The 15,237-nt window shown below is 37.5% G+C and overlaps 9 protein-coding genes across 9 annotated transcripts; 4 read left to right on the top strand and 5 right to left on the bottom strand. All coding sequences in view use genetic code 12, as the record gives it.

Moving 5' to 3' along the window:
* Window positions 1-24: 24 nt before the first annotated feature.
* On the bottom strand, window positions 25-2,583 carry BUB1 (protein kinase; the record flags this gene model as incomplete). Its single annotated transcript, XM_007372804.1, has 1 exon — window positions 25-2,583. One exon carries the CDS (start codon window positions 2,581-2,583, stop codon window positions 25-27), a length of 2,559 nt encoding a protein of 852 aa, XP_007372866.1.
* Window positions 2,584-2,790: 207 nt separating this feature from the next.
* SPAPADRAFT_58690 (GPI-anchor transamidase subunit) lies at window positions 2,791-5,577 on the top strand (the record flags this gene model as incomplete). Its single annotated transcript, XM_007372805.1, has 1 exon — window positions 2,791-5,577. The coding sequence occupies one exon, from the start codon at window positions 2,828-2,830 to the stop codon at window positions 4,646-4,648; it is 1,821 nt and encodes a 606-aa protein (XP_007372867.1).
* On the bottom strand, window positions 4,657-5,520 carry SPAPADRAFT_132140 (Elongator subunit; the record flags this gene model as incomplete). The annotated part of the gene is made up of 1 exon (XM_007372806.1): window positions 4,657-5,520. One exon carries the CDS (start codon window positions 5,518-5,520, stop codon window positions 4,657-4,659), a length of 864 nt encoding a protein of 287 aa, XP_007372868.1.
* Window positions 5,578-5,698: 121 nt separating the features above from the next.
* SPAPADRAFT_53713 (mRNA-binding U2 snRNP complex subunit) lies at window positions 5,699-8,932 on the top strand (the record flags this gene model as incomplete). Its single annotated transcript, XM_007372807.1, has 1 exon — window positions 5,699-8,932. The coding sequence occupies one exon, from the start codon at window positions 5,699-5,701 to the stop codon at window positions 8,930-8,932; it is 3,234 nt and encodes a 1,077-aa protein (XP_007372869.1).
* Window positions 8,933-8,963: 31 nt separating this feature from the next.
* SPAPADRAFT_48449 (uncharacterized protein) lies at window positions 8,964-9,779 on the bottom strand (the record flags this gene model as incomplete). Its single annotated transcript, XM_007372808.1, has 1 exon — window positions 8,964-9,779. One exon carries the CDS (start codon window positions 9,777-9,779, stop codon window positions 8,964-8,966), a length of 816 nt encoding a protein of 271 aa, XP_007372870.1.
* A 261-nt stretch (window positions 9,780-10,040) lies between these two features.
* SPAPADRAFT_58693 (Smc5-Smc6 complex subunit) lies at window positions 10,041-11,063 on the top strand (the record flags this gene model as incomplete). The annotated part of the gene is made up of 1 exon (XM_007372809.1): window positions 10,041-11,063. The coding sequence occupies one exon, from the start codon at window positions 10,056-10,058 to the stop codon at window positions 11,013-11,015; it is 960 nt and encodes a 319-aa protein (XP_007372871.1).
* A 104-nt stretch (window positions 11,064-11,167) lies between these two features.
* On the bottom strand, window positions 11,168-11,747 carry SPAPADRAFT_58694 (uncharacterized protein; the record flags this gene model as incomplete). The annotated part of the gene is made up of 1 exon (XM_007372810.1): window positions 11,168-11,747. A coding segment is annotated over one exon (245 nt), but the record flags the coding sequence as incomplete, so codon positions are not given.
* A 194-nt stretch (window positions 11,748-11,941) lies between these two features.
* Window positions 11,942-13,981, top strand: NCP1 (Ncp1p; the record flags this gene model as incomplete). Its single annotated transcript, XM_007372811.1, has 1 exon — window positions 11,942-13,981. One exon carries the CDS (start codon window positions 11,942-11,944, stop codon window positions 13,979-13,981), a length of 2,040 nt encoding a protein of 679 aa, XP_007372873.1.
* A 44-nt stretch (window positions 13,982-14,025) lies between these two features.
* IPK1 (inositol pentakisphosphate 2-kinase) lies at window positions 14,026-14,949 on the bottom strand (the record flags this gene model as incomplete). Its single annotated transcript, XM_007372812.1, has 1 exon — window positions 14,026-14,949. The coding sequence occupies one exon, from the start codon at window positions 14,947-14,949 to the stop codon at window positions 14,026-14,028; it is 924 nt and encodes a 307-aa protein (XP_007372874.1).
* Between the last annotated feature and the right edge of the window lie 288 nt (window positions 14,950-15,237).

A 15,237-nucleotide genomic window follows, 5' to 3' on the forward strand; every position in this document is an offset into this window, starting at 1 on the left:
AATTTTATACACTTAACATCTATTCTAGCTCACTCTTTTGTTGTTTATAGAGTTGAGTTCTTTTTCAAGACTTGAAATGACTCGTTTCAATCCCTTTGGTCGTGAGTTACTAATTAACCAATTCTCAAACATTTCACGTTGTTGCTTAAGTTCCATAATCTTTGGGTGTCGTGGTTCGTTTACAGAATACGGATTCAAAAGAAGGTCAAATAATCCCGACCATAGCTGACTTTGCCAATATCGTCTAAATGTAGCTTCTAATTGAACTTTGGTTCCGTTATGCCGTATTTTTATGTAATTGCCAAACAATAACGTATGAATTATCGAAGCAAGACCGTAATAATCCACTTCATAAGACCACGGCTCGCCTTTATGCATGGCTGGACAATCTTGTTGATCAACTTTGAGATTGACACAGCTGAACATAGCATCTTTTGGAAATAGCTTCAAATCAACACCTCTACCGAAATCAATCAACGTGATGCCTTTTTTATCCCATCCATTGCTTCCGTCGCTTGTATAATATTCACTCCATTCGGATTCTTCAATGTTTTCGAAATGAACCATACAGTTATCAGCTTTCAAATCTCCATGAAGGATACCTATTGAATGCAATGTTTCCAAGGCTTTAAGTAATTCAATTGCGAAATATATGACAAGTGATTCTTCGATGGGTAAGTTACTGCTTTTATAATAGTTGACCACGTCTAATAATGTACTCTGACTGTAATAATCCATAATTAAAAAACTTTCATCATTAAAGTAAAACAACGATTCAGCTTGAACGAATTGAGAACTGAGGCGGGGCGGGAATCCTAATAATCGACGATGGATTTGATGTAAGATGTAAAATTCCCATCTCGATGCCGGTGATTCTATCTTCAATGCTTTTAATTCACCAGTCGATGCTGTTTCTATAAGATATACCAATCCATATCCACCTTGGCCCAATTCATGTATAAGACAATATATCTCGTCACCACAATAATCTATAATTGCTTGTTGAGAACTCTTTGCTATTTTCTTATTGTCATGTGTTATGGACTTGAATTTGCCTAGGCTGTTCAGAGAAATGTTTGTTTTATCAAAGAAACCAGCAAATACCGTAAGGGGAATGGACAAATTATCAAGATATAAATCACGGGTTTCCTTATCAAATGGGTTTATGATAACTTTCTGAGAAACAATTGGTTCATCGACAAACGGCGAGCTTGGAGTATCAGCATAGTCTTCTTTATCAGTTGGTGGAGTTGTATGGGGTTGAAGAACAGGTTGAACATCGATTGTTTCAGTTACAAATCCATCAAAGTTTTGAGTAGTGGTGTTATCATGAAGTTGTTCTTCGCCTTCTTCAAAATCTCTGTTTGAGTTAAACATACTCATTACTTCATTATTTGCCATTTTGGAATACATTGTGATGGTTGGTTCGGGATTGGTTACATTTATTCCCTTTAATGGGTTCATTAATGTCTGGGTAAATTCAGGGTCTTTTCGCTTACGTGATAAAGCTAGGAGCTCGGGCAAAGAATATTCTTGATCATTCTGGTATACGAGATCCATATTGATAAGTACTCGTTCTGGTTTCTTTCCCTTGGTTTCTATCAAGGATGCTGCTAAATCTTGTTTGTCAAAAACGACAGTTATTTTGGTTTCTGGTTCCTGCGGGTTCTCATCTTTGAACACTTGAAATTTAGTAGAAGATGTCAGCGGAGGAGTGGTTTTCTGTTTTAAGACTTCTCCGGTCCATTGTTTGGCAGCTATAGTATTTTCCTTTACTCTAGATTTTGCTGATCCAAGTTGTAAATTTTGATCATCGACTCCAATTCCAAATATAGATTGTAAAACGGTTGGGTTTTCAGTGTTATCTTTGAACACTTCAAGCTTTGACTTCTTTCTAGGTTGCTCATTGTCTTCTCCACCGAATCGTGCCACTGAACCTTGCTTCACAGCTAATGCATCCCGTACAATTGTTGTTGTTTGGACTTGATTAATTCCCGAATCTACTCGTGCTCGGAATTTTTCATATGATCGTTGTAATCTACTCAATGGAAACGCATTGTACTGTATGCCCAACTCGTAGATTTGACAAGCATCGTTGAATTTCCCCTTTGATTCTAGGAACTTGGCGAATTCTTCATAATACAAGCTAAGCCTATTTCCTATTTCTTTCTTTGCAAGATACACATACACGTCTCGCGGAGAATCAGAATAGTTTGTGTACTCTAACCAAATTTTCAAATATCTTGGGTCATTCTTGTACAAGAAGACATCTCTGAATATGGAAATGCATCGTTCTAATAATATGACAAGGCCACTTTCGGAATTGGCACCCTGGGGGAAGTAAGTATGGGTCCAATTTATGTAATCTATATACAATTGCAACGGATCATCCAAGTTGTCTGATTCCTTTAGTGCTAGTTCGAATTGTTCACGTTCACGTTGTCGTTGATCTTTAAACGCTTGATGAGATGCAGATGAGGTTTTGAGTGCATGCGAAAGTCTCAGTGCTGGTCTTCCTCCTGGTAAAGGTTGAATGTTCTCTTTGTTTTCTTCCAACACACTTGCATCTGCCGGCACCAGCATGATTAATCTATTATATATTGTTGTACCAGATACTCTGTAAAGTGTTTTAAAAACAAACATCAAATTGAATGTAAACACAACAACGCGCCCAAGGTAAATTTGCTGTGTGTCGCGACACTGACCAAAACTTTGCGACACACAGAGCAAATAGGACACCGTATGATTTGGACATACAAAATCTTTTACAACCAACCAGTAAGCAATCACAACACACACGTACACACACACACACACAGAGTGCAGCATGGTATTACTAACAGGTCTAATACTTTCATTGCTAGTGCAAGTCACTATTGCCACTCAATTCTATAAAGAACACCTCAATTTGAAGCCATACCCTAGAAACAAATTACTAACTGGGTTTGACTTCAACATTGAATCACAACCATTTGAATTATCATACTACAATGTATCAGCCACTACCGGTGAAATAGCCCACCATTATACTCACTTCCCCAGTAGTTTAGGTCCCATTATTGAATCTACAAACACTAGAGAGTTGCACTTGAGATTCACTCAAGGTTGGTGGGATGCACAATCATGGGGCAAGTTACCCCATGACGGGCTCTTTAGTGGTGGTACTGGTGTCGAAGTAGTTGCTGTGATTGAAGCTCCTGATATTGCCATTGCTCAACAGCATTGGCTGAGATTAACCAAGATCTTATCTGGGTTCTTCTGTGCTTCTTTAAACTTCATTGACAACGATAGCACCACGTATCCTAAGCATTTGACCAAGAAAATTGGCGGGTATGCGCCCGAACAAGGAAACAAGTTGTTCTTACTTCGTGCCGCGTTACCTAGTGAACCTGTGTGTACTGAAAATTTGACTCCGTTCTTGAGATTGTTACCTACCAGAGGTAAATCTGGTATTTCTACCTTGTTGGATGGCCATAAAGTGTTTGATTCCTTATGGCACGGAATGTCAATTGATGTAGTTACTTCATGTGAAGATAACGGGTTGTGTTCTTTGCAATTGCATCAAACTATTAACCAGATGGTTGATATCATCAGATCCATTCGTAAACAGACTGAAGGAGGTATTCCAAAGCCTACTCCTGGTGATAAATTAAGATGTGATACTAGCAAGACATATAATGTTTGGCAATGTTTCCCATTGGGAGATCCTACTGAAATTGACTGGAGTTTGCAAACTATATATGGAAGAAAGATAATCGGGTCTGCATTTGAAGATGGAGACCGTGAAACTTCATCCATTAGTGTCGATTTTGATCCCGCTGCTTGGGAAGTAACTTTTATGAAAGATGCTCCTAACTCCCTTGTTCATCGCTCATTATCTGACTCCAAGGACGTACATGTCAGTGAATTTTTGCATGAAAATGCCAATTATGACTTGAAGTTTGAAACCAAGAGTAGCACTAATGTATTGCCTATAGTTGCCCCTCCATTATATGCATCTCGTTCATTAACTGGATATTCATTAGACAAGGGTGGTTTACGTGTGTCGTTCGCCAATCCTAGTGATAAACCAGTTACTTTTGTGTATTTCGAATCCACTCCTTGGTTTATGAGATTATACTTTAATGACTTGAAGTTGAGTTTAAAGAATCAAGATGGCGAAGCTGATGTCACAGCTAACCAAGAAGAGTATATTCAAAACAGATATTACCGTCCTGCAATTGATAGAACCAGACCTTCGCAAATGGAATTGAAGATTACCATTCCTGCAAATCTGTCATTGGCAATGACTTATTCATTTGACAAATCGTTGTTGTTGTATCATGAATATCCGCCAGATGCAAATCACGGGTTTGATATTGAACCAGCTGTAATTACAATTCTTGAAGACGACAAAGCTACTTATGAATTTAGAACCACTAGTTTATTGTTGACACTTCCTACCCCGGATTTCTCCATGCCTTATAATGTCATTATATTAACATGTACTGTATTGTCATTGGCATTTGGAATTGTGTTTAACTTACTTACCAAACAAGTTGTCACCGAAGAAGAATTTGAAAAGGTTTCTGCCAATACCAAGGCTGCCAAGATCAAGAGACAAGTGAAATATAGAATCTATCAAGTTAAACAAATATTAGGTATATAATGTACATACTAGAAAGGATCTTCGTACGGATCTTCTTCGTCATAATCATCATCTTTTTCAAACTCGTAAACGATGGCACCACCAGCGGAACCCAACGATTCTTGCGCTTCCATGTATGGAAGTTCAACTTGTTCACGAGCAAGTCTTTGTTTATTGCTAGTGGTCAAGTTGAACGTTGTCAAGTCTTTCAATAACCTTTCGTCTTCGATTGGTTCCTCTTCCTCGTGTTGTTTAAAGATTTCGTAGGCATGGGTAGCAGTGTCAATTATGAATGTGTAGATTAAGGATCTCCCCGACTTCCTTCTGTTTGTCAATACAAGTTTAAACTGAGGGGAATTAAGATTAACTGGAATATTCAATCTGCTTACTTTTCCATATAGTTCTTCTTCGGTTAGCACCAGCACAATTGGCTCGATTTCAAAGATGGTAGTTGCAATATATGTCAATAAAGTAGCTGTGTTGGGATATGATGTATTTTGTTGAGGTATTGGACAATTGGTATGAAACACACCCAACAAAGTGATCAAAGGATTGGCCAATTTGGTGATAAACGCAGTGATCTCTTCGCTTGGGATGTAATTGAGGGAATCAATAATCACAAGAGTTTTGTTAGTTTTGCTAACATTGGATTGGACGAATTTTGCAACGTTATCAGGAGTGGTTTCGGTACAATCCAAGAATTCTGTGGCATATTTTGGTCTATTGATGGTTTCATAGGATAAATATATGATGTTGGTATTTGGACTGTTGTGGACAATTTCTTGGATTAGATAGTACGACGATTGTGCTAAGGAATCAAGGACCAAGTAAAATGACGAAGACTCTTTTAACGAAAGTAGCCTTGTCAATAGCACAACTGAGTTTTGAGACATTTCTAACAAAGTCTTTCAATGTCTGGCAGCTATAGTGAGGAGGATGAGGAGGTCGTTGTTTTGCGATGGAGTGCCAGATTTACATCTCACCCAGCAAACAAAAATATGGCAACAAATTTTATACCACTTGAAAGTGGCTGCCTAATTTACAACCAGAGCCAATCCATCACATACAAACATGAAGAAGCTGATAGGGAACTATTCAATCCCACCAGAGTTGAATAAGCAACTACAAAAAGAATTTGCAAAAGACGTATCTCTACCTACTTCCGAAATCAAACTGAATATCCTCAAGAATGATTACCAGAAACGATATAATCAAACAATTGACTTTAGCGAAAAGACATACAAACAGTTGATGAATGAACGAAACTTGGAGCGAGAAGAGAAAAGAGTGGATAAACTAATCAAAGAGAAACAAGAAAGTGAAACAGCTACAACTCTGACTACTGTGGCTCCACTGAATGAACCACGAACAAGAAAGAAGAGGTGGGATGTCACCCCTGAAGAATACTTGAAACAAAAGGCAGACCAAGAAGAACAAGCTTTGGTGCAAAAGACAACATCTGACTTGCTTCAGAAGTTAAAAGAAGGTAAAGTTCCCATAATCAACGGCATACCCTTGACTGATGAAATATTAGACAAGATATTACCCAGTGGCTACGTTAAAGTAGCCCCGCCTGTTGGATATAACCAGGTAGACGACAACTTATCCCCCGATATTATTGCCACAACTGATGACTACTATACGATACCTGCTAATGAAGATGTTACTAGCAAGATTATGACCACAGAAAGTGCCGATATGCCAGTCAAGGGTCTTGAATTCTTTAAGAGCGAAGATGTCAAGTACTTTGGAAGATTGATGAATGTAGACGAAGAAAACGAACAAGATGCAGACACAAAGAAAGAAATTCAAGCCATGAAATTAATCTTAAAAGTCAAGAATGGCTCACAAATAACAAGAAAGAGATCTATGAGATCACTCACAGACAATGCGAATAAGTTTGGTCCGAAGGTACTTCTTAATCAAATCCTTCCAATATTATTAGAACCTAATTTAGAACCTCAAGAACGTCATATCTTAGTGAAGTTGTTGTCTAGGCTATTATTCCAATTTGATGAACTAATTAGACCACACACACATCAAATTCTTCAAGTCATATCACCTTTATTAATAGACGAAGATTCAACAATCAGACTTGAAGCCAGAGAAATAATTTCAAGTTTAACTAAAGCTGCCGGATTAGCCAATATACTATCTACTTTAAGACCAGATTTGGATAACGTGGATGAGTACATAAGAAACCTCACTGCAAGAGTATTTGCCATTGTAGCCAACACGCTTGGTCTCAAAACTTTCTTACCATTCCTCAAAGCAGTGCTTAAGTCAAAGAAAAATTGGACGGCAAGACATACTGGGATCAAGATTATTCAACAATTATGCATACTATTAGGTAATGGAAATGGTAGCTCAATCTCACCTTATTTGACACAGTTGGTGGAAATGTTAAAACCCACAATCACCGATGAATCACTCCAAGTTAGGACAATAACTGCATTGACGTTGTCACAATTAGCCGAGAATGTAACTCCTTATGGTATTGAATCTTTTGAAACTATCCTTGAACCTGTTTGGTTTGGCATTAGAAAACATAGAGGGAGAGCATTGGCTGCTTTCTTGAAGTGTATTGGGAATATCATTCCTTTAATGTACTACAATTCAAATTATGAAGAGTTTTCAAATTACTATACCCGTGAATTGGTCAATGTTTTAGCCAAGGAGTTTACATCGCCTGATGAAGATATGAGAAGAACTATTCTTCGAATAATCATAAAATTGCCACTTTCAAGAAAGTTGAATGAGAATTACAATAGTCAAATTGTCAAACCATTCTTTAATGCATTCTGGAACCGTCGTACTGCCAGTGATAATACTCAGACCACAAGACTTGTGGTTGATGCAACAACCCATCTTGCCAACAAATTTGATTTTCTTAGTTTGTTAGATCATATTGTGATATTCACCAAGGATGATAATGAACAACTTAGGAGACTAGCAATTGAAGCTGTAAACAAGATGATATCGACATATCCTGATGAATTAATTGGGTTAGATTCACAACTGGAGTTACAATTGGTTGATGGGATAGTGTACGCATTCCAACAGCAAACAGTACATCATAGAATATACCTTCAAGCATTTGATTCATTAGCCAAGTCGTTGAATGTCAGATTGAAACCACATTTAAATTCAATTATAAGTTCCATATTGTATCGAATGAAGAACAATGTAGCGGAAATAAGACAACAATCATCAGATTTACTTAGTATACTTGCACCAGTAATCAAAAAGTGTTCCACTGATGACGAATTATTAACAAAGTTGATACTTATCCTATATGAATCATTAGGTGAAGTATACCCGGAAGTGTTAGCATCAATCATTACGGCATTGTATTCATGTCTTGATTCAGTTGACAAGTCAACGTTGTACATTATGCAAAACCCATCGATAAACCAAATCCTTCCTACATTAACACCAATTTTAAAGAATAGGCAAGAAAAAGTTCAAGAGTCATGTATCAAATTGATTGGGTTGATTGCAAAGAAAAACCCTGAAACAATTAACGCCAAAGAATGGATGCGTATCTGTTTTGAATTATTGGAGTTGTTGAAATCAACCAAAAAGAGAATTAGAATTGCTGCTAATGATACGTTTGGGTATATAGCCAAGACGATCGGTCCTCAAGATGTTATTGTGATGTTATTGAATAACTTACGGGTCCAGGAACGTCAATTGAGAGTCTGTACCGCTGTTGCCATGGGGATTGTCGCAGAAACATGTTCTCCATTCACGGTACTACCTGCTATTATGAACGAATACCGTATCCCGGAAAAGAATGTTCAAAATGGTGTTTTAAAAGCTATAAGTTTCTTGTTTGAATACCTTGATGGGAATACCACTAGGGATTACTTATTTGCAATCACTCCATTGCTTGAGGATGCCCTAATTGATAGAGATTTGGTCCATCGTCAAACTGCTGCAACTGTAATTAAACATATGGCGTTGAATTGTGTGGGATTGACCAATGCTGAGTATGATGACATATTCATTCATTATTTGAACTTGATTTTGCCTAACATATATGAATCTTCACCCCATGTTATATCGAGAATCTTGGAAAGTTTAGATGGTTTGAGAAACTTGTTGGGGTTGGGTGTGTTTACTAACTATATATGGGCAGGTTTGTTTCATCCAGCAAGAAAAGTAAGAACTCCGTATTGGAAAGTGTTCAATAGCGCCTATATTCAAAACAGTGATGCTCTAGTTCCCTACTATCCTCGGTTTGAACAGTTGGAACTGCTGCCTGTAGATTACAAAGTTGAAGAATTGGATTTGTTCTTATAAGCCATCTATAGAATATATATAAAAAGCATAATTAATAGTTTAAAACTTGGTAGCTATCATCAGCATAGTCGCTTCCCTCTTCTTCGTTAACATACTCACCTTCGAAAAGTGCAACTGGTTCAGAATCATACCGGTATTGTCTCGTAGCGAACCGGGTCAATTTCTCAGCTTGTGCCTGTAACCGATCTTCCAAGTCTTCAATATCGATATCAACGTCGGAGTTGGAACTGGAAAACGAAGTATCATTGACGATTACTTCGTTAGTATCCGAAATTGTTTCCAACCACCGAGTAATTTTCTCTCTAAAATTCATGTTAGGGGCTTTTCTAGGATTAAGTGAGTTGATATTATCGCTAGCACCACCGCTGGTTGGAACATTAGGAGTCTTGACATTGTAAAATGGAGGTTGAAACGGAGCTGGATATGCTTGATAAAGTTCAGCTTGGTTAACACATAAATAAGGGTCAGCGGCAGCAGTGCCAAGACCAAAAGTAGGACTTGTGAGCCCAAGGGGAGTGTTGTGTTGAGGTGGATATAAATATGGACCCAGGGAAATTTGTCGCTTGGAATAGAATTCATTGATTGTCTTATCATGTACAAGACTGGTTGATCTTAATGGATGATAACGAGGCGGAATGACTGGTGTGGGATGTGGGGATTTATCATCTAAGAAGCTCGAGTCGTTTATGTTACCAATAGTAATCCTTGGAAGCTCTGAACTTGCTTCCATGATGTTGACGTATATGGTGATAAAGAAGACTTTGACAAAGTTGCAAAATTGTTTAACCGCTATCGTGGGGAAAAATTCAAATATAGAAATTGCACTATTTTGATATGGTGCTACCATGTGGTATGCAATTGTGCATATTAACAACCAGGTGCAGTCACTAACCAAAATGTATACTAACTACAGCAGTTGTTAGATCACTCTCGTAGCTAGTGAATACTCAAGCTAGCTAGTTTAGCATTCTTGAGGTTTATTTCTAGAGCTCTGAGCATGGTTCACGGTTTAGATTGCTTTTCTCATTCTATTAGTTCTTGGTAGTACTTGCCTGAATTAAAATACAACGCGTATTTTTTTTTTTTTTGGCTTACATTAGCTTACATTACCACCACATCTAGAATGCCTAAAAGGAGAAGAGAAATCGACGATTCGGATGATTCAGTAGAATACGACGAAGGCGACAGAAGCATGCCGAATAGATCCGAAACTGGCACCCCTTCTCATGAGCTCCAACATATAGTCAATAAGGTGATTCGATTGGTCTTAACACGAGAATCCAAGGGACAGTTAATCAGACGTGAACATATAAATCAAATTATCAATGACCGTAAAAATCGTCTGTACGACGTAGTTTTGAAAGAAGTTACAGTTGCATTGGAAGAAGCGTATGGATTGACGCTAGTGGAGACTCCTATAATCAAGAAGAAGGGGGATACAAGCAAAGCTAAAAAGGTTCTTAAACCTAAACAGCCGTATGCTGTTGTGAATTGTTTAACTCCTGAAGCTAGAAATTTGTTGGGAGATATTTGGGAGAAGAGCTTGGGTACATTCACAAAGAATGATGATCTTGGGCAAAGCAAGTTTTATGTTCCGCGATATTCTAAATCAAAATTGCCAACTTCGAATTATGAATTGGTAAAAAACGGAATATTGTTGGTTATAGTGTCCTTGATTATTCTTTCAGAAAACCATATATCTGAACTGGAGTTGTTTAGGAATCTTCGAAAATTTGGTATCTCAACCAATTTGAATGTCAAGAATAGTAGTTTAAACATGAATATTCAGGAATTGCTTAACGACTTGATTCGACGAGAATATTTGAATAAGAATATCACAAAGGGCAGAATTGAATCTGAAAATGTGGTTGAATACACCTTAGGTAGAAGATCATTAATTGAATTCCCGCCACAATCGTGTTTTGAGTATATCAAAAAGATCTTTGGTGAAAATTTTGATACTGGAATGGCTGAGAGGACATTGGTTACTATTGAACGGGCTTACGGTGTAGCTCTAGTTAATGAAAGTGAAGCTGTGACTCCTGATGTATCACGAGGCCAAACTCCAGCAGAACAAGTGTAATTATAATAGTAGCTTAGTAGATATAGAGAATCAAAACATGCGCATAAAGAAAAAGCCTCATTGGTCTGAACCACTAATTCCAGTTTGACTCAACCAAATACCCCACATCTCCAAACAAGTAAGTATCTGTTGATTGTTTAATTGGACTACATACACATTACTAAGCAACTGTAACGCGTGAATGATACTAACTTGAAACAACCGCATCTGCGATACTTCCTAAATAGGTGAAAGCAAAGTTTGAAGCCTCTTCATGTTATTTACACGTATCAAAAATCTCAACAATTACTTCCGGTGGGGATGCCCCACCTAATTAGGTTAGTATGGAACGGTAGCTACGGGTATGCAAATAGAGTTACTATCCGAGATATACGTGACTATAACGTAACATGAACATAACCTGATATTGCAGCAGCCAATAAGCATTTGATACTACCAAAAAGAAATCTTATGGTCATTAGTCACCACCCAGGTCATCAACTACTAGGAAATTGCAAAATGATTACTGTAGGTAACATGTGATGATCTCCGACGAGCGGAGTTCCCAATGCGGAAATAATCTTTTCCAATTTGTTCACATGACGGTTCAAATTGGAACAATGGGTACCTTGAACGACACCTTTTCTCTTGTTCCTTCCACGCAGCGGTTGTAACCTGATCAAGTTGCTGCAGTACTGGTTTAGGGGGCGATTTCCTTCTCCAGATCTAATTACATTCCAACACATAATTATACACCCCCTCCAAAATCTGATCGTATAAAACTGGTGGTTTTTTTTTTTTGTTTTAATTTTAAATTATTTTTTTTTTTTGGGTTGTCGTTTATCGCTGTTATATAAAACACCAGTGAAAAAATTAGACAACATCGTTCAGATCAATTTCATTCATTCCACTTTTTCTTCCTCCTTGATACGTCATTTGGTTCCAACATGGCTGTAGACTCATTAGACTTGATTGTTGTTTCTTTATTGGCAGCTGCGATTGCCGGGTATTACTTGAAGAACCACTTCCTTGCCCCTCCAGAATCAAAGGGTTTTATCACAACACCAGCTTCAGGCGGCGCGACTAACACCAGAGACATTTTACAAACTTTACACCACCACGATAAAAATGTCCTTTTGTTGTACGGCTCCCAAACTGGTACTGCTGAAGATTTCTCCCATAAGATGGCTCGAGAATTAACTTCGAGATTTGACTTGAAATGTATGGTTGCCGATTTTGCTGATTATGACTGGGATAACTTGAAGGATATCTCCAGTGACGTCCTTGTTTTCTTTGTTATGGCCACTTATGGTGAAGGTGAACCTACTGATAATGCCATTGAATTTTTTGACTATTTGGAAACTGAGGACGACTTGTCCAGTTTGAGATACTGTGTGTTTGGATTAGGTAATTCTACTTATGAATTCTTCAATGCCATTGGTAGAAAAACAAGAGATTTGTTGACTGAAAAGCAAGCTGAATCCTTTGCTCCTTATGGTGAAGGTGATGACGGGTTGGGTACCTTGGATGAAGATTTCTTGGCTTGGAAAGACGGTGTTTTTGAATCCTTACGTAATAACCTCCATTTCGAAGAACAAGAATTAAAGTTCCAACCAAGAATCAAATTGGAAGTTCGCGATGATTTAACTGCTGAAGATGAAACTGTTGCCCTCGGTGAACCAAACAAGAGATATCTCAACTCTGACGAAGACTTGACTAAGGGTCCATTTGACAATACTCATCCATATGTGGCCCCAATTGTCAATGTTAAAGAATTGTTCAAGTCTGAAGAAAGACATTGTGTTCATGTTGATTTTGATATTTCTGGTTCTAACTTGAAATACACTACTGGTGACCATTTAGCCATCTGGCCATCTAACAGTAATGAAAATATTGAAAAATTCGTGGAAGCCTTTGGATTGAAGGATAAACTTGATGAAGTGTTTGACTTAAAGAGATTGGATCAAACTTATGTTGCTCCATTCCCTACTCCAATCACTTTTGGTGCTGTTTTACGTCACCATTTGGAAATTTCAGGACCAATTTCAAGACAATTGTTACTTTCCATTGCTGAATTTGCCTTGACTGACGAAGTTAAGAAATCAATTATGGCATTGGCAAACAACAAGGCCAAATTTGCTGAAGAAATCACTGCTAAGAAGTATAATTTTGCTGATGTGTTGTTGAAGATTTCCAATGGTCAACCATGGACTAAAGTTCCATTTGAATTTATAATTGAAAATCTTCAACATTTAACTCCTAGATACTACTCTATTTCCTCATCTTCGCTGAAGGAAAAGAATACCATTTCCGTTACTGCTGTGGTTGAAGCTGAACAAATTGAAGACAGATTGATTACTGGGGTTGTTACCAACTTGTTGAAAGACATTGATATTGTCAAGAACAAGCGTGATGTCAAACCATTGGTTACTTACAACTTGTCTGGACCAAGAAACAAGTTCTTTGAATTTAAATTACCAGTTCATGTTAGAAGATCAACCTTCAAATTACCCACCAGTAGTACAACCCCAATCATTATGATTGGTCCAGGTACAGGTGTTGCTCCATTAAGAGGTTTTATCCGTGAACGTGTTCAACAATTTGAAAATGGTGTCAACGTTGGTAAATCTGTATTGTTTTATGGATGTAGAAACAGAGAACAGGACTACTTGTACAAGGATGAATGGGTTCAATATGGTGAAGTTCTTGGAGATAAGTTTGAATTATTCACCGCTTTCTCAAGGGAAGATCCAAACAAGAAGGTCTATGTCCAGCACAAACTTTTGGAAAACTCTGCTAAGATCAACCAAATGCTTTTGGACGGAGCCATGATTTATGTCTGTGGTGATGCTGCCCATATGGCCAGAGATGTCCAAGCTGCCTTTGCCAAGATCATAAGTGACGAACGTGACATATCAGTTGAAAAAGCTGGTGTTTTAATTAGATCGTTGAAGGTTCAAAATAGATACCAAGAAGATGTGTGGTAAATATAAGGCGTGTATACTATATAATTTATATAATTTTAATAAGCTCAAGCTAAGTGATTACTCTTTGTACAGTGTCTCCAATTTTCATTAGTTGAATTGTAATAATCTTTTAGCCTCTGTTCAATTTTGACCCAATGAGAACACTTATCATTGGATTTTAAATCTAAGTCATACACCTTGCAAGTGGTTGAAAAGTTGTTACCCACTTGTTGAAACTTTATGAATACGCCTACATCCCTCAATGTCATTATGAACGATAGCCTATCCAGAACATCATCAGCACATGTTAAATTTTCAATCAAATCTTCTTCGTTTGCAATTTCTTGAAGTGTCTTCAACTGTTGAAATATATTATCTGGATCCTCCAAATACTCTTTGAATAATTTGCGTACGGGAATTGTGGATTCTATTGCACTTAGGGTATCATGGGGAACTTTCTTAAACAAATCATTCGTAGCAGAATCAGGATCATATACTAAATCAAGAGGACAGAAATGTCTTGCGTGTCCTCTTGATTGGCTCAACAGACATGTGCGACAATAATTGGTTTTGCAATCATAAAGCCACTTTGGTTTAAGCTCTAATATTACTTTGGCACTTCCCAAATCACAATGTAATTGACACCATTTTGATAAATCTAATGTTGAAAAAGTGCCATCTAACATATTTGGCATTAACAAACCCCAAGGTTCAATAATGTCAACAGGGGAATCCAATTTCAGTATAAACTCAGTTGGTACAGTTATTATTTCAGATTCAATTAACTTGTCTTGAAATATTGGTTTGCATTTTGATTCAGTGAATTCGTACAACTGTTTAGTTGGTATTGATTCTGGTTTGGAAATCCTTAGTCTTAAAAGTTTCAGTCTTAACAATTCATTATTTCCGGTATATTTAAATAACACATTTGCGCCACCTTTGGCAACGAATTTCCATTCAATTGGAGTTGAAATTTTATCAAGTTCCATCAGAAGAGAAACTGATCCCCATTCCCTTGTCTTGCATTTACGCGCGTGTTATAACCTAAAAAGAAATATCCATTGGTGAGCCGCACCTTCTGAACGGTACACCAACTTCTTACCTACATAAACCTCTCTAGTATGTGATATCACAATGATAAAGGTTTTGAAATTAGCCCAATGCAATGACACGTGTCCACATTTACTAAATATGATATATGTATCCTAAGAGAAAACGTGATTGCACATTTGCCACGGCTATCTACTCGACTTTTCCAAGCTTAAGCAAATTTGCCA

This window comes from Spathaspora passalidarum (assembly GCF_000223485.1).
Source record: "Spathaspora passalidarum NRRL Y-27907 unplaced genomic scaffold SPAPAscaffold_1, whole genome shotgun sequence".
Taxonomy (NCBI): domain Eukaryota; kingdom Fungi; phylum Ascomycota; class Pichiomycetes; order Serinales; family Debaryomycetaceae; genus Spathaspora; species Spathaspora passalidarum.